The 14,656-nt window shown below is 47.5% G+C and overlaps 1 protein-coding gene across 1 annotated transcript in view; it reads left to right on the top strand.

Moving 5' to 3' along the window:
• LOC8031599 (diuretic hormone receptor) overlaps nt 1–9,474 on the top strand; it is a 57,883-nt gene extending 48,409 nt beyond the window's left edge. Inside the window, exons 10-12 of the mRNA XM_029984548.4 lie at nt 4,125–4,257; nt 5,282–5,323; nt 9,223–9,474. Coding sequence (XP_029840408.2) covers nt 4,125–4,257; nt 5,282–5,323; nt 9,223–9,474 — 427 coding nt within the window. The remainder of the gene's footprint in view (nt 1–4,124; nt 4,258–5,281; nt 5,324–9,222) is intronic.
• Nucleotides 9,475–14,656: the final 5,182 nt, after the last annotated feature.

Below are 14,656 nucleotides of genomic sequence, written 5' to 3'. Positions count from 1 at the left end.
CGCAAAGTCTGTTGGCATAGAGAGGTGGGTATAGCACTCGAACTCGTCCTACCGGCAACGACAATTGCAGACGAGTTGCTCCGATGACTTTAGCCTGAATTGTTTTCCTTCGAAGTTAACAATTTATTGCGCGATGTTATGGATGCTGAAGTTGTATTGCGAGTGCCTTCGGCTGCCGGTGCGGACCACACTTACGTTTTACATTATTTATATTTATTTCCCGCGCCATAGGGGTCGTGCGGTGTGGAGGGTACCTCTAATCAATAAGCGAAAACATGCAAGGCAAGTGTATAAAAGAAATTTGAAATTCCAAAGCACCCCGGAATGGCTTCGGAGGAGGGCTCTGCTTCCATCTTCTCGACGCTTTCCTGCAATGTTTCTTCCGCGAAGCGTTCATTCTCGTTTCTCGAGAACGCCGATGAAGGCACCAGCTGTGGCACGTTTCTCTTCTGCCTTGCACACCTTGGACACTTTGGGCCATGCGCGTACGAGAAATGTTGGGAATTTTCATTCCCGAAAAACATATTTAAATATATGCTCATGTGATACAAACCGGAAAGTGACGTCTGTGATACCTATAAAATGACGCCAGATTCGGATCTACACACTCTGCCACATCTACACGAGTCATAGCCATGCCAGCTCTAATTTCGTCGAGGATTCGCCTGAGCTTTACGCATATTCGGCAATTTAAACAGGGTGCTTGATTTGTAATGCTAACACATTGCTAAAAACTAGGGAGTAAAACTTAGACGAGTTTGCCTTCATAATTTTTTTTTGATCAGGCACGTCGGACAATAGATGAGAGAATAGTCACGGTAAGATGACCACTCAATAAAACATTTCAATTAACTTTTCTAATTATTTTTGAGAAGTGACGTTGGAATTGCGGTATTGACGGCAATTACTAAGAGAGGCCGGACCTAATAAGAAAATTTGCGAACAGGTAATACTTTTAGAGACTGCAACCAATCAATTTTCTCGTTTTTTTTCTAGCCGGAATAAAAAAGAGCGCTCGAAAAGAGCGTCGTAACCTCCGCCCAGAATGACGCTTGCAAGAATGACGTTGTCAATTCCATCGTGTTGTCACTATCTCGGCAGCGTGTCCTCGGTGGATGCGCCGACAACACAAGTGACAACGTGACCTAAACGACTACGTCGCTCCTGCAACTGTCATTGCGGGCACGGCTTGATGGGCTTTATTTACGAGCATATTTAAATCGGGCGAAAGAAAAAAAAACGCGAAAATTAATTTACGAATATTTAAGAATCAACTTAGCATGACGATTATCCCTTCATATAATGTCCGCTGAGTCCGATAAATAGACGATGAAGGCTGCACTCGTCTAACACCCAGCCCCTTAAAAGAAAAAGAAAAGTTGGAATTTCAATAAAACGTTTTGTTCAATCTAACAATCACTGTGAACGTGCCATGATCCTGCGTTTTTTTGTGCGCGTGATTAGTGCGCCCAGTGACGGCAACGCACAAAGACGAGGAGACGCAGGTTTGGTGCAGCTTCATTGGCGACATCATATCGTAGCGGTGGCTGAGGACTGACCGAATCTGAAAGGTTTTTTTTTTTTTTCATTTTCGAAGTATACTGTTTGGGCCGTTTAATATTTGACGTATGCACACTTTTAGCAGTTTGATGTAAACAATTAACTAGCAAAGATAACTTAGAGCATAGTGCTCCGCGCCTGGTGCAGGAGGCGATAAATGACTGCCCTAGAACTTCGTGTCATCGATAGCACACATTTGGAAATGCATCTACTGATTCGGTCTATTCGCGAGCTTAAGCAAATTATACGTAGAGAAAATTTTAGCGCAACTTTCGAGTCTAATATTTTTACGTTCTTTATGGGGTAAGAAATAAAATGATAATTGGTATAGGTTTATGTCTCGTTAGAATCGTTGTTTAGCAAATTCACACTATACTATATTTTGATTTCTGGAACTCGGGACTTCCTACGGGGTTCACATAAAACACAGTTTATATTCGCAGGATGTCACGTAAAGCGACTGCACAGTAAACGGAAGCTTCGCTTTAACCACTTTAATTGCTTATGCAAAATATAAAATTTACTCTGGCTCGTGAACTGATCGTAGCAAGAACAGGGTGTCACAAAAAATATTTTCAGGTTTTGTTTTGTTTACCGCAAAACTAAACTAGGCATCGCCAAACGCTCTTACCCCGCCCAAAGGTAGCGCTAGAGGTCACAACCAGATGCCAAAGTTTCAGCCCCCAGATGCCAAAGTTTCAGCCCGATCCGGTACCTTATGCAAAAGTTATACGTGATTTTGAAGAAATAAGAAAATGGAGCAGGGTGGTGATTTTGGCCAGTTGGTAAGAGTTGAACATGATGAAAAACAGCCTCAGAAAAATGGAGCCCATTTTTGCCCGTTTTCGGTTTCTGGTGTCCATAGAGCCCCATGTATTCGAAAACTCCGTCGGCCGCCATTATCCCATTGAAATTTTTAGAAAAACACTTACAACTTTTGAATAAAGAATCGGATCGGGCTGAAACTTCGGCATCTGGTTGTGACCTCTAGCGCTACCTTTGGGCGGAGAATGAGCGTTCGGCGATGCCTAGTTAACTTTAGCGGTAAACGAAACAAAACCTGTAAATATTTTTTGTGGCACCCTTTACGTGTATAGATAAGATTCCCCCAAACGCCACTCCTCTAAGTTTATATTTACCCAAAGAGGAAGGCGACTTATTTCAACTCGACGACCATTTTCATGACTGTCCAGAGTGCCACACCTTACTCCGTGGTCGAGCAAGCGCATGGCCGCAGGTTTTCTTGTACCGACTGTCTTTGAGTACCAGGCATGCCCTTCAATACCTACACCACACACACGCTCATTTCACCAAAATAGTGCACTCTCGATGGTGGGTGTTTACTACATTCTGTTTCACATTGACGAAGCACTTAAGCGATCTATTTATGGTCATAACTCAACCTATAAGCTTAAACATCGTTAAAAAAAAAGGAAAACAAACAAAAACACTAAGCATTGCTTTGTGGTGTCTGCGATGGGGGATCGGTGGCCGAGTGGTCTAGCGCACACCAGCTCGGAGCACGTGGAGCGAAAGCTCGCGCTGCAGAACCCAGGGATCCTGGGTTCGAGCCCCACCCCTGCCCGTCTCGATCTGGATGAGCATCGTACCGGCGTGCGGTCGTGTATCACTACTGCGTGATGCATGTTAAAGACCCCAGGCTAGCGGCTGTACCGCACTGGCTAAATTTCTCATCTACAGCTGGGAGACTCGTCGCCCCTGTGAGGCAGACCAAGTTCTAGGCTGTATAAACACACACACAACCCAATTTTTTTTTTGGTGTCTGCGATGGTCCCGAGGTAATTACTTTTTTTTTATGCCGAATTTAATTTTGACATCGGTCACGTGTGATTATAATGCTCCGTTGTTTTTTAGGATGCTTAGGGCCGATCAATTGAGTTATGATCATTAATAGACTATCGCAGAAAGTGGTTCAGTGCCCGTCCGAGCGCAGCCAGCGGTACGATCCGATAGGCAAACCAGCAGCGCCAAAAGTCCATCGTCATGGCGCTGGTCGTCTTTGCGCATTCCACGTCACCGCCTACACCAATCGTGCACATTGACATGCACAATGAATGCGCCGTGCTCCTGCGCTTTCTTCTGCGCGCAATTGATGTAGCCGGCAATACAAAAAGGACAAAAATGACGTGCGCCGTGACGGTGCACTTTTTGGCACTGCTCGACTGACTCCACTGTAGGACAATAGTGTCGAAAGTCCGTAGATAAGAGCTTCCTACAAGTGGCGACATTCTTTGAAGTGCCGACTGCGTGACGGTGCAGGTTTTAGGAAGCGAATGGTAGCCCACAGCAGAGGTTTGAACTGAATGCCACCATGTTGTTCCAGCCGAATGTGCTTTGTCATATGCATTGGTTGTCGTTACTTGTAAAAGAAATATCGAGGGACTTTCGTAGTTCTGGCTTCAGTTATAGGTATCGTGAAGCGAGGTACAGCGATGAAGGGACGTGACACCGACGATGTTAGGCCTTCAGATAGACCCGCGATGTGGTACGCGGATTCACTGGAGGTTTTGTGAGACCGACTCGCGTGCGCGTTTGACTTTCAGGAAAGCGGCCAAGGCTTTGCTAGTGTTGATACCCCTGCTCGGGGTAACCTACATCCTGGTAATCTGGACGCCCCGCCACAAGACAGCGAAAGTCATCTTCACCTACCTGCAGGCCACGCTACTCTCCACGCAGGTACGCTCTCCTCCGCAACTTGCTCGTCTGCCTTTCCGTGAACCAACGTGGAACGCTTTCCCGCGGAAGACGGCCGACCGCAGCGAACGACGCTAGCGTCCCAGCGAACATCGAAGCGAGTACGCATAGACCTGGAATGATCGATGCGCGCGGAGAAAATGACGTCATAATCTAAGCCCACAGCGAAGGAGAAATAGTATGACGGACGACAGGGCGTTCACTCGCTGAGTGGTCCGGCTCACATCGAATTCTTAAGATGTGAACGTATCCTGAGCTTCGTCGTACATTAGGATCCTTTCATTGTTCGCCGATATTGGCTGTCTCGGTGTTCTGCAGGAAAGTGAACCCGCAGATCTTTTTTTAGAGTGTAGAGCGCGGACTCTGGTTTCCCCATATCGACAAATTCAGTCAGTGACGGTGTTCGGGTGGCGTGTTTGGGCCTAAAAATGCTCAGTGAGTTTGATTATTTCAGGACGACAATTCACGAGCTTATGGGGCCGGTTGAGGAACGACGTTATTTTGCGATTAAAGGGCGATTCACACACTTGAGTCGACTCGGACCGAGTGCAACTACAACGGCTTGCAAGTTGCAACGTACTGTACAGCTTGTTATGGTAACAGCTGTGTGGGCTCCAACCAACCCGGTCGTTACCCCCGTTTTGTCGGACCCGACGTAGCTGTTGCCATAGCAACCGATAAAAGGATTCGTGTAGCCAGACGTTGCAGTCGCATTCGGTCAAGTTCACGCAAGTGTGTGAACCAGCCTTAGAGGTCGGGAGATTTCTAGAGGATTATCGTGTGAACCTTGAAAAGGTAGAGTGATTAAAAAAAAAGTTATAAAAATAGTTTACTAGAACACGAGGCAAAGTGAGAAACTTCACTTCAGATCCTGCAGACTATGATTTGTATGAATTGCCACTACAAAGTACGAAATAAGAAGGCACTTATTGTTTTTTATCATTGTTTTCCATACTTAATCGTATCTGCAAAGTCTGTGATCATTTTATTTGTTTTTTCTCTGCAGGGTTTTACGGTCGCTGTGCTTTACTGCTTTCTAAATGGAGAGGTAAGTCTGTACTTATTTCAGCACTTTTGTAAGACCCTTTCTCGCTCTGAGAGCGCACATGAATGATTTTGTTGCGCCAAAGATGCAGTCACCTGCACGTGAAGCGGATATATTTGGTAGATTTCATGCGAAAGTTTTGAGATAGCTATTGCATTCTGCTTCGTATATTTGCACATGTGCGCGATTGTTCTAACTAAGCCTGTTATTCCATTTTTGAACCTTGCACCCTCATTACTGATTGAGCGTATACCGCACAGCAGCGTACTCGGAACAGCAATCTTTTGTTTTATACTAATAAGCTTTAGAAAAAGAAGAAAAAAAAAAGGGGTAAGGCGTTTTAATGGGCATGCTGTATCAGAGGAAAAAGTGTGTCCACCTATTTGCAACTTAACCATATTTTTATTTGAACCTTAGTTTACCATTCTCACTGGTTTAATTGCTTGAAGGAGATGCATTATTGGTGCTCAAAGTACACTGAAATTTTATAAACACCAAGGGTCGTCTGCGAGTGCAGCTATTACTTTAAACTTGGAACACACTGCTTCGCTCACACCTTGCACAGATGCGCTGACACGAAGTCAACCTTAGGGGTACATAAACTTGATCGGCCAGCTTGATAGAGAGTTCGACGGGTCACTAGTATTTGCATTATGAACACGAGGAAATATGATTGTCTAAAGACAATGAGCTTCGTGTTTGAATGCAATTACCTGCACCTTCTTAGAACCACCCTTTTGTCTTAGGGGTAAGGAGAAAAGATGAGAGGGTAGTTTCGAGCAAGAACTGATCGCTTCAACGTTGCAGAAGTTTGACATCTGTCACTGCTCTTCATACTCCAAATAAACACAGTGAAAAAAAAAAAAAGCATGAGTAGAAATAAAGCATTTTGTGAAGCCCAGCTCCACAAAATGCTTTATTTGTTCACGAATAGGCCGATCTCACTAACTGCTCATTCACACTGGAAGCGGATCCGCGTTCGCAAAGCGGTTGCGAACGCGGTTGTATAAAGATCCAGTGCAATTTGCACGCGCACTTGATGTCATCGAGTGCGCGTGCAATTGTACTGGATCTTTATACAACCGCGTTCCCAACCGCTTCGCGAACGCGGATCCGCTTCCAGTGTGAATGAGCGGTAAGCGTTGGCCGCAAGCGTAAAGCCACCATAACTTTAGTTCACAGCAGGCATGCGCCAGTGCCCGAGACGGCTCGTGCCGCCTCGAGCTCTACATGCACATAGCTCCAGCAAGGCTATCGCACGTGCAAAAGACTAAAGGCCGCGTTTGACTGCGTTGCGTCGAGAACCGAAAGCGAGTCACCGGCACATCTGTGCTTCGTATGAAGGGTGGAATCCAATTGAAGGAATCATCTTGGCACGCGATATAGGCAGCAGGGATGTGGTTTCTCGCAACCGCAGCGGCAATCAAGCGCAACTGTCTGAACCAGGCTTAAAGTTTTCTCGATGCATTCCGGCAGCGGTGGCGTAACCAAACTGCCTGGTGAGAGATCTCAAGTCACTGGATCGGGGGAAAGTAGCGCCATTGCCTTCCCTGCCTGCTAGCCGAACACAAACAAATATTAACACACAGAAGACCAAAACATCGCAAGGCGATTGCCTAATCGGTCTCCGTTGCTATGGCGATCGACACCTCGGCCTCTTCAAATCTTCGAGGGGGTCATCTAATCCTGTCGCACCCGCCGTGGTCGCACCAAGCTCACCATGGGGCATCATCGTACTGAAGTCGTTCCTCGCCACTATAAGCGTCTTCGGCACTGTGTCTGCAATCAACTTATCAATCATGCCCATCTCCACGGATCTCTTGCAGTTATATTGTTCTTCTTGCGTATTCAAAAACAGGGAAATTATTTTTCAATGCCTTCAAGCACCGACACCGCACATAGTGGTGACACGATGTAGGCTTGTTTCGCCGGAGTGTGGCATACAAGAAACGTCATACAAGAAACGTCTCCAAAAAGCAACCCATCACCAGCGAACTTAGATCGGCTCACCAAGAATGGAGATGTCAAGGAGAAAGTTCTCATTTCAGGGGCCAAAATCGCGACCATACGGGGAGCTTGGTGTTACTTTCCCACGATCCAGTTACTTTAGTGAGATCGGTCTATTCGCGCAAGGAAGGCACTGTCAAAGGCCGGGTGCTCGCGCCCGCGCCAACACTGCATTTGTTTGCAAGATGCAGGGGCTCTAAGGTTTTTTTAAACTTATTTTGAGTCAAGGTAGCGGATAAAAATGCATCAATAATGACGTTTGCTCTTTGAAATAAAACAGCCACCTAATTTAGAACCTGCGAAGTATAACGCGAGGCAGCAATCAACGTATGCTCTAGTGACGTCCCTAAAACCCCGAAAAGGCGGTTCATTTTTGTTTTAGATTTGTGGCGTTTTGTTTTCTCTTCGGTCGTGGAAGGGAACACTCAAACTGGTCTCAAAGTAGTTCCAGAATAGAACGCTTTGTGCAGTTCCGCACTGCCACGCCCTCTAAGGAAATGCATGCACTCTACGGCGCTTTGCTTTTTTTTTTATCGGTTAATCACTACGCGGCTCTGCCTCGGAAAAGTCCAATTTACACATTATTTACACGAGCAGCCTAATCACGTTTAAATCAGGTCCCACTGCAATCGGTCCATCATGCCGCGCCCTTCGGTCCCGAACACATACCACGCGCGAAGAATCGTCAACTTATTCGCTGCCGGCCATAAAAAGTTCCATGGCTAAAGCTACCTTCATGATCGTGCGAATGGGGTGTTAGGCGCCACACTTTTGACAGTGTAGTATTTCATGTGGACGAGGAATTTTTAAGGAAGCTATGAAACATTATTTTTCCAATTGTTACGCACTTTATACAGTCAGACTTCACCAGTGCCAAGCGCACGCAAGCTACTTATCCATAAGCTTCTTTGCCGCCGTGTCACTCAAAAAATAGATGCGACCATTTCGTCTCTTGTTTGGAAATCCTGCCGGCGTAGCTGTGAGAGTCACGATGTTGGTGTAACCGGGGGGATCACACCAGGGTGAAGATAGCCGAGTGCGGCTCACGCATTCGTCCCGAGCACTGTGCGGGCACTCGACGAGCGTTGTAAGAATCAATGCCTGGGCAGACATTCGGGTTGCGGCTCATTTCTAATCGATGCTGTGACGGGAATCGAAAGAGTAGTCAAACCTTATCAACGTACTGAGCCCAACACGTGTCCTGTGCGTTCCCGACCCTAACCTGTGGCTATGATGAGCGGACGTGGACGAAGATTCGCTGCGTGAAATCGTCGCAAAATCGAGTGGCCGCTGGTTCTTGCTGCAAGTTGAGGACGGGAACTGTGCTCGTACTTTACTTCTTTTTTCGCTCGTTGAAGGGAAGAGAAAAGGCTAATGCGTGTTTTGTAAGGCATGAACTTCAGGGATTGATTCTGAGTTGTATGTAATGAAAGTAAGTAAATTGTTCCATGGTCCCTTTAAGTCTTCGAGGCCACTCGTCTTTTTGCAGCGAAGCTGTTAAAGGCTAGTTTTCCCAGTTTCGTGTCCGTGGTCAAATAAATCTCGACACAACCCTCTGGACAGCTACCGCCATCTATAAGCAATGGCGGCAAGCAGACAACCGGCTTGCCGGTTGTCAGGTTGCCGCCGTCGCCTATAGATGGCGGCAGATAATACAGCTCCGCTGCTCTTCCTTCTTCACCAAGTGGAAAGGCTGAACGTCTTTTTTGTTTTGTTTGTTTTGCTAGTGACAGCTGTGAATGTGGATGCAACCTGAAAAATTTTCCGCGATGTTGCGCCTAAATTTAAGTAATTTTTGCCATCTGACATGTGCCATATACAAGATGAAAAAAAAAAAAACAACACAAATAGCTGTTGCCGAAGCGCGCCAACTTGCACCCCTCTGCCCCCGGCAGGTACGCAAGGCCATCCGCCACCACCTGGAGCGTTGGAAGACGATGAGGGCCCTGCGGAGGGGCGACAACAGCCGCCAGTCGAGCACGTACAAGTTCGGGGACGCCCGGACACCGTCGTCGGCCAAGCGGGGCAGCAGCGTCAGCTTCAGCACCACCACCACCTGCGTGGGCAACAACCGCTCCCACTCCTCCTGGAAGAGGCACAGCAACGCCTCGTCGGGACAGCCCGTCTTCAAGGACGACCTGGTCTAGCCGCCAAAAGAAAAATACGCCTGGGACCGATCCATCCGATCTGGCGCCGCGAGCCATGCACACCTAGAAGACAAGACCCGCGCCTGTCTCTCCCCCCCCCCCCCCCCCACACACACACACACACACAAATGTCATCACCAGTGGATGCACGCAGCGACGCCTACCGTGCGTTGTCGACAGCGCGTCCAGCAGCGTCACACAACGAGCGTGACGCTAGCACGCGTCGACGCCAAGGCGGACGCGTCTGCTGCTTTGCGTCGACTCTCGTTGCCCGTCAGCGTGTTTGCGCCGCTTGGTGCGGGGATCCACCGATGATGACGTCATGCCCGGGCCTAGTCTTCTAGGTGGTATCGGCCATGCTCGGTGTTAGATGGGACGCCCATCATCTATCTCCCTTTCGGCTACAGGACGGCGACACTGTAAACGCGACATCGGAACTTCATTTTATACTTTGCTTAGACAGGGTATTTATGAAAAGCAAACTGCGTCGATGACCAGGAGAATCGCAATATTAACGAAAGTGCGCGTAATCTAGTAACTTCTGAGGCAGTTATCCTGCAATTGTTGGGGCACCCGCTCTTGGCATGGATTGGTTACGAGGGCTACGTCGGCGATTGGCGTCAACTGGGCTCGTTTCACACGGTTCGTTTCAGAGAAATGTCGTCCGGTGACGTTGCTTCATGGACGCCTAAAAAGGGCTCGTTGAATTCCTTGACAGGATGGCAACGGCGGGCGTCTCTTTCGGGATGCCTTCAAAACGCGCTCGTTGCCCTCTATCGTGCTTTTGCTGGGCGTGCACGCTCAAAGCGCACGAGACGCCCAAGCACCATCGAAGGTGGGAACCTCGCGCTGAACAGCTGAAGAAACTCCCTGACGTCCTCATCCTTTCAGTCACTATACCAGCTTTATAAATTACTGTTAGTTGTGAAAAAGGAAGAAAAAAAAAGCTCGACTTATCTCGATTCTACGAGTAAACTCGGTAAACACAGAATGTGCGTCCGCGGTATTCTGCGAGGTTTGTGCAGTACACTGCACTTTCTTTAGGTATTAGCCCGTTATTTCATCCCAAATTCTGTCCTTTTTTTGCGATGGTGTGCGCGTCTTAGATTTCTCGTTTCTTCCCCTAAAACTGCTCAAATGCGAACGCTGAACGGCTTAATGCTGAACACCGGACTCCGGCCTCCGGCGTTCGCGTCTGGACTGTTTATGAAGACCACCGTGGCAGAGACAAAGCCAGCTAGCCTCTGCCATAGCCTCCTATATACTGACAAATCCTGGCAGATAGCCATGAGAAGCGACCGCCGAAACGGTGAAGGTACAGCGGCAGATAACGGATGAGAGGAGAACCACGTGACGGGCGCCCCGCTGCGGCGAGACGCCGAAACACACTTCTCTCGAGCGATGGGATATCCGCTCGTGCCCCTCGCGTCCCGCGCGCTACCGCTTTTTTTCTCGTCGGTTTTGAAAACCATGTTTCGGGTCCTCGCCGCTGGAAAAGCCGTGCGCTGACGTTTAGGTTCCCCGAGAAATGCTCTGTGCTACCAGATCCTCGCTCTCCGAATCTGCGACCGGGCACTCTGTGGCTCCGTCGTCGAACTGCCAGGCTTTGTGAGTATAGAGGAGGCTATGCCTCTACCCAGGAATTGGCGCGCGATAAACAGCAACAGCAACAACTAATTGGCGTAGTGTTGGAAAGTGCAGCTCACAAACATGGGGTCGTGGGTTCGATTTTCGTTGAGCCGGGCTTAGAATTTCGTTTTTTCTTTTCAGTTTACCACATTTGATTACAGATTGCCCTCTGAAGAACGTGTTGCACATCTCGTAGTCGTTTCCGTTGTGTTTTCTTGCACTTTTCTCGGGGATGTCAGCCCGTATTGCGTGTTAAAACAGGAACCACGGGTGATCGGCTGTCAGTGCTAATGGTGTCGCGCTCTGTACGTGATTTTAGCCTCGCATCTTTTCAGGAGTTTCAGATGGGCACCCCGACCGGGGATTTTCGAGGAAGCTTCTATCGAATGACGCGTCTTTATACACCGCTTGCCATGCAGCTTTGATCAAGCGACAAGACGAGTTACAGTGACAGTGTGTTTGTTGTTTTGACGAGGATCAACGGATGAAAAAGAACAGTATGTTGACTCTGAAAGTTTTGCCAGGAGCGAGCCGCTTAGTTATGCCCTCCGATCCCTATACAAAAATAAGTGAACTGTGTTGATTGCCGTTCCCATGTTGCAGTGGAACCTTTTAAACGTATTAACGTCCAAGCTGTTATGTAAGATATGCCCACTTCTATCACAAATGTGGAGATGAACTTGGAATTTTTTTTTTGTTTTCGCTTTTTGAATTAAAATTTCTAGCCTTGTCCACTGGGGCGCCCTTGTTTTTGTAGTTTTGTTTTTTAATCGGACGAACAACACGACAATCAGATCACCTTTTCGGTTTTCTGCAGCTCTAAATTTTGAACATTCTGAGCGTATCTGATCATTATGATTGCACAACCCGAATCACAAATACGTTCAATCCCTGTAGGTCTCATTGTAAAACAAAGGTGATCACTGTGAAACAAAGCTGACCCAAGTTGTCACACAAATGTACGGTACAACGCAACCCTAACATCAACTTCAGTGTAGAAGCCACGAAAGGTATGCGTTATAAGGACTTTCGTGTTTTGTTTTACTACGTTTAGTGTGAAGTGCTCTTTCCAAGAATTTGTTCTACGTGTTACATATTTATTTACTTATTTATTTATGCAAAGAAATGCAATGTTTCCAAATAAAACATATTATTATATTTATGTAGTGTATTTTGTTATTCGCAAGCATATATGGGTATTTGCCTCATTGCAAATCGTCGATGACGGGGAATGTTTCAATATCCTCCGAAGCAGCGTTCAGCTTGAAAGGGTGGATAAAAGCTTATACTGAAAAGTGCGGTCTTGCACAACTGTCAGTCTCAAATTCTGAAGGCGGCCGCCAAAACCGGCCAGCGTATTTAAGCGAGCCGTAAATAGCTGAGCGGAATTTGCCTGCTCCACACTTCTTGTAAGAGAACTGCGAAGTCCCTCCTGCAGCAGTTCCTACGAGCCAGCAGGGATTACCTCCAAGACACGACCGAGTGAAACTCTACTTTTCCGACGCGTGAAGCCGTAAAACGAGGAAAGAAAGTAGTTGCGAAAAACTAGGCGAGAGCAGCCGGACAGCGATAAGCTGGACAGTCGACGACGGCGTGACCCAATCGGGAGGCGAACAGCCAGCGGCAATCAAGCGAGGTATTCCGAGGACACTGAGCTCTCCCGAGTCCAGATCTGCCCACATTATTTTGTGCGTTGGCGTCGTAACCGCGCTGAGAGAAGAGAGATAAGTTGCAGCACAACATCTGCTTTCTTTATGCCCCCGTGCGGTGGACGGGAGCTCCGGTGGTCGATGGTCTTTGTGCGCTAACGACGTGACGAAGTCGACCCGAGGCCGGCAGGACTTCCGTTAACGGCGTGGCCGGTGGCGGCGTTATCGCCGACACGTTCTTTCGCGGTCGGCCCACGCTTCGAAAAGAATCGGAAATGCTGGAGCCGGACCCGGTTTGGAGTCCAGCTAGGTCATTGTCCGGGGTGAACGTAGTGCCACCGGACTAAGTCCCTCAAGGCCCAGACACCAGACACGTTATTTAAGTTTAACTTAATATTGCTACTCGCTACTGCCTCAGAAAGTAACCGTCACTCGTTACTGAGATTCAAAGAGAATGCAATATTTCAGCTCAACATTAACGATTTACTTTTTCATTACGATGAATGTGATATTTGTTTAGCAGCAGTAGCCCCTTTTAAACACTTTGTGTCGTTTTAACGCAATCACGGGCATCTTTATTTAATTTTTTTGGCGCTTTTTTCTGTTAAATTTACAGGCGTGATTTAGAGTGAGAACCAAATGGAGTAGCTTGCGTAATACACATTCCCCTCGAGAAGTAACTAAACATCCTTACTCGTTGCTCCATCAAAAAGTAACCAAAACAGGTTACTCGTTCCTTCCCCCCAAAAGTAACGAGTCGTTACTTCCGTTACCGGTAGAAGTAACGCCTTACTTACAACGCGTTATGTACAACTCTGCCAGACACACAGATGCGTTTGACGGCGAGGAACCGGGACATCCGTACTTCGTATGTCGCGTGCCAAACTACTTTTGGAATTGGTTTCCACGTTTGAAATGAAGCACGAGTGTTCCGAGGACTCGCGGCCCTTTCTCGACGCGACGGAGTCAAACACGACAGTGTGTATGGGTCTATGAGATATAAATGGAAGCAATTTTAAATGCATTTCGGCTCAGTGTAGAAGTGTTGAAGCGCATCTGCTCATGCACCTCTATGGGTTATTAAACGTATTCAGTATTTAAGCGTGACCATCCAGATTCTGCGATGTATCGCCATTATTTCGACAGTAGTACCGCTACGCACAATGTATTCTTTATAGGTTTGTGGATCCGAATGAAGGAACTAGCCTATAGTAAATAAAATAAATAGAGGCTGAAACGCACGCGCGTGATACGATTCGAAAGGATTTAAACTATTCGATTACGTGCGGGCAACGCATCGCGATACAGTTAGCACGAAGACACGATGCGTGATTTTTTGGCTTGTGGTCTCAATAGGTGAAACTGAAAGGCAGTCACAAAAATATCAATGTGGTTGTCTACATGGGCAACTTGGGAGGCAAAATTCGGCGTTCTATCTCACCGCCTTAGTAAACAACAAGGTAAGGAGGACGGGCGTCGTGTTCGCGCTAACTTCGTCGCGAAAATCTGACCCAAACTTCGCTTTTTAGACTTTTCCTAATCTCTTCCACATATTTGGATTTCTTCGCCATTCTTTCCAGGACAGTCTCTTTCCTCGAAGCGATTCCTCACAAAGCTCCCTTCTCATCTGTTTGGATCGTCTTTCACGCTGCGTTTTTTTTTTTTTTTTTTTTGGAGAGGAGAGGAAACGTCGGCTCTTGAAATGTTCCATGAGATGTTCTCTGAAAGCTGGAATTCATGCAGCGAAAAAAAGAGAGGGATCTCGCCCGGCGGTGGTCGGTCTGCGCGTGGCGTCAGAACAAGGTTGCGCCAAGCGCAAAGCGAATGTGCCGCCGGGAAAAGTTCGCCGGATATCGCCGCCTATTCGACACCGTCCGTCAATGCAACCTAGAAGGCAAGGCTCG

The sequence above is a fragment of the Ixodes scapularis genome, unplaced genomic scaffold (assembly GCF_016920785.2).
Source record: "Ixodes scapularis isolate PalLabHiFi unplaced genomic scaffold, ASM1692078v2 PGA_scaffold5__190_contigs__length_132052651, whole genome shotgun sequence".
Classification (NCBI taxonomy): domain Eukaryota; kingdom Metazoa; phylum Arthropoda; class Arachnida; order Ixodida; family Ixodidae; genus Ixodes; species Ixodes scapularis.
Note: the sequence above shows the minus strand (reverse complement) of the source record. Positions and strands in the feature narration are given on the sequence as shown.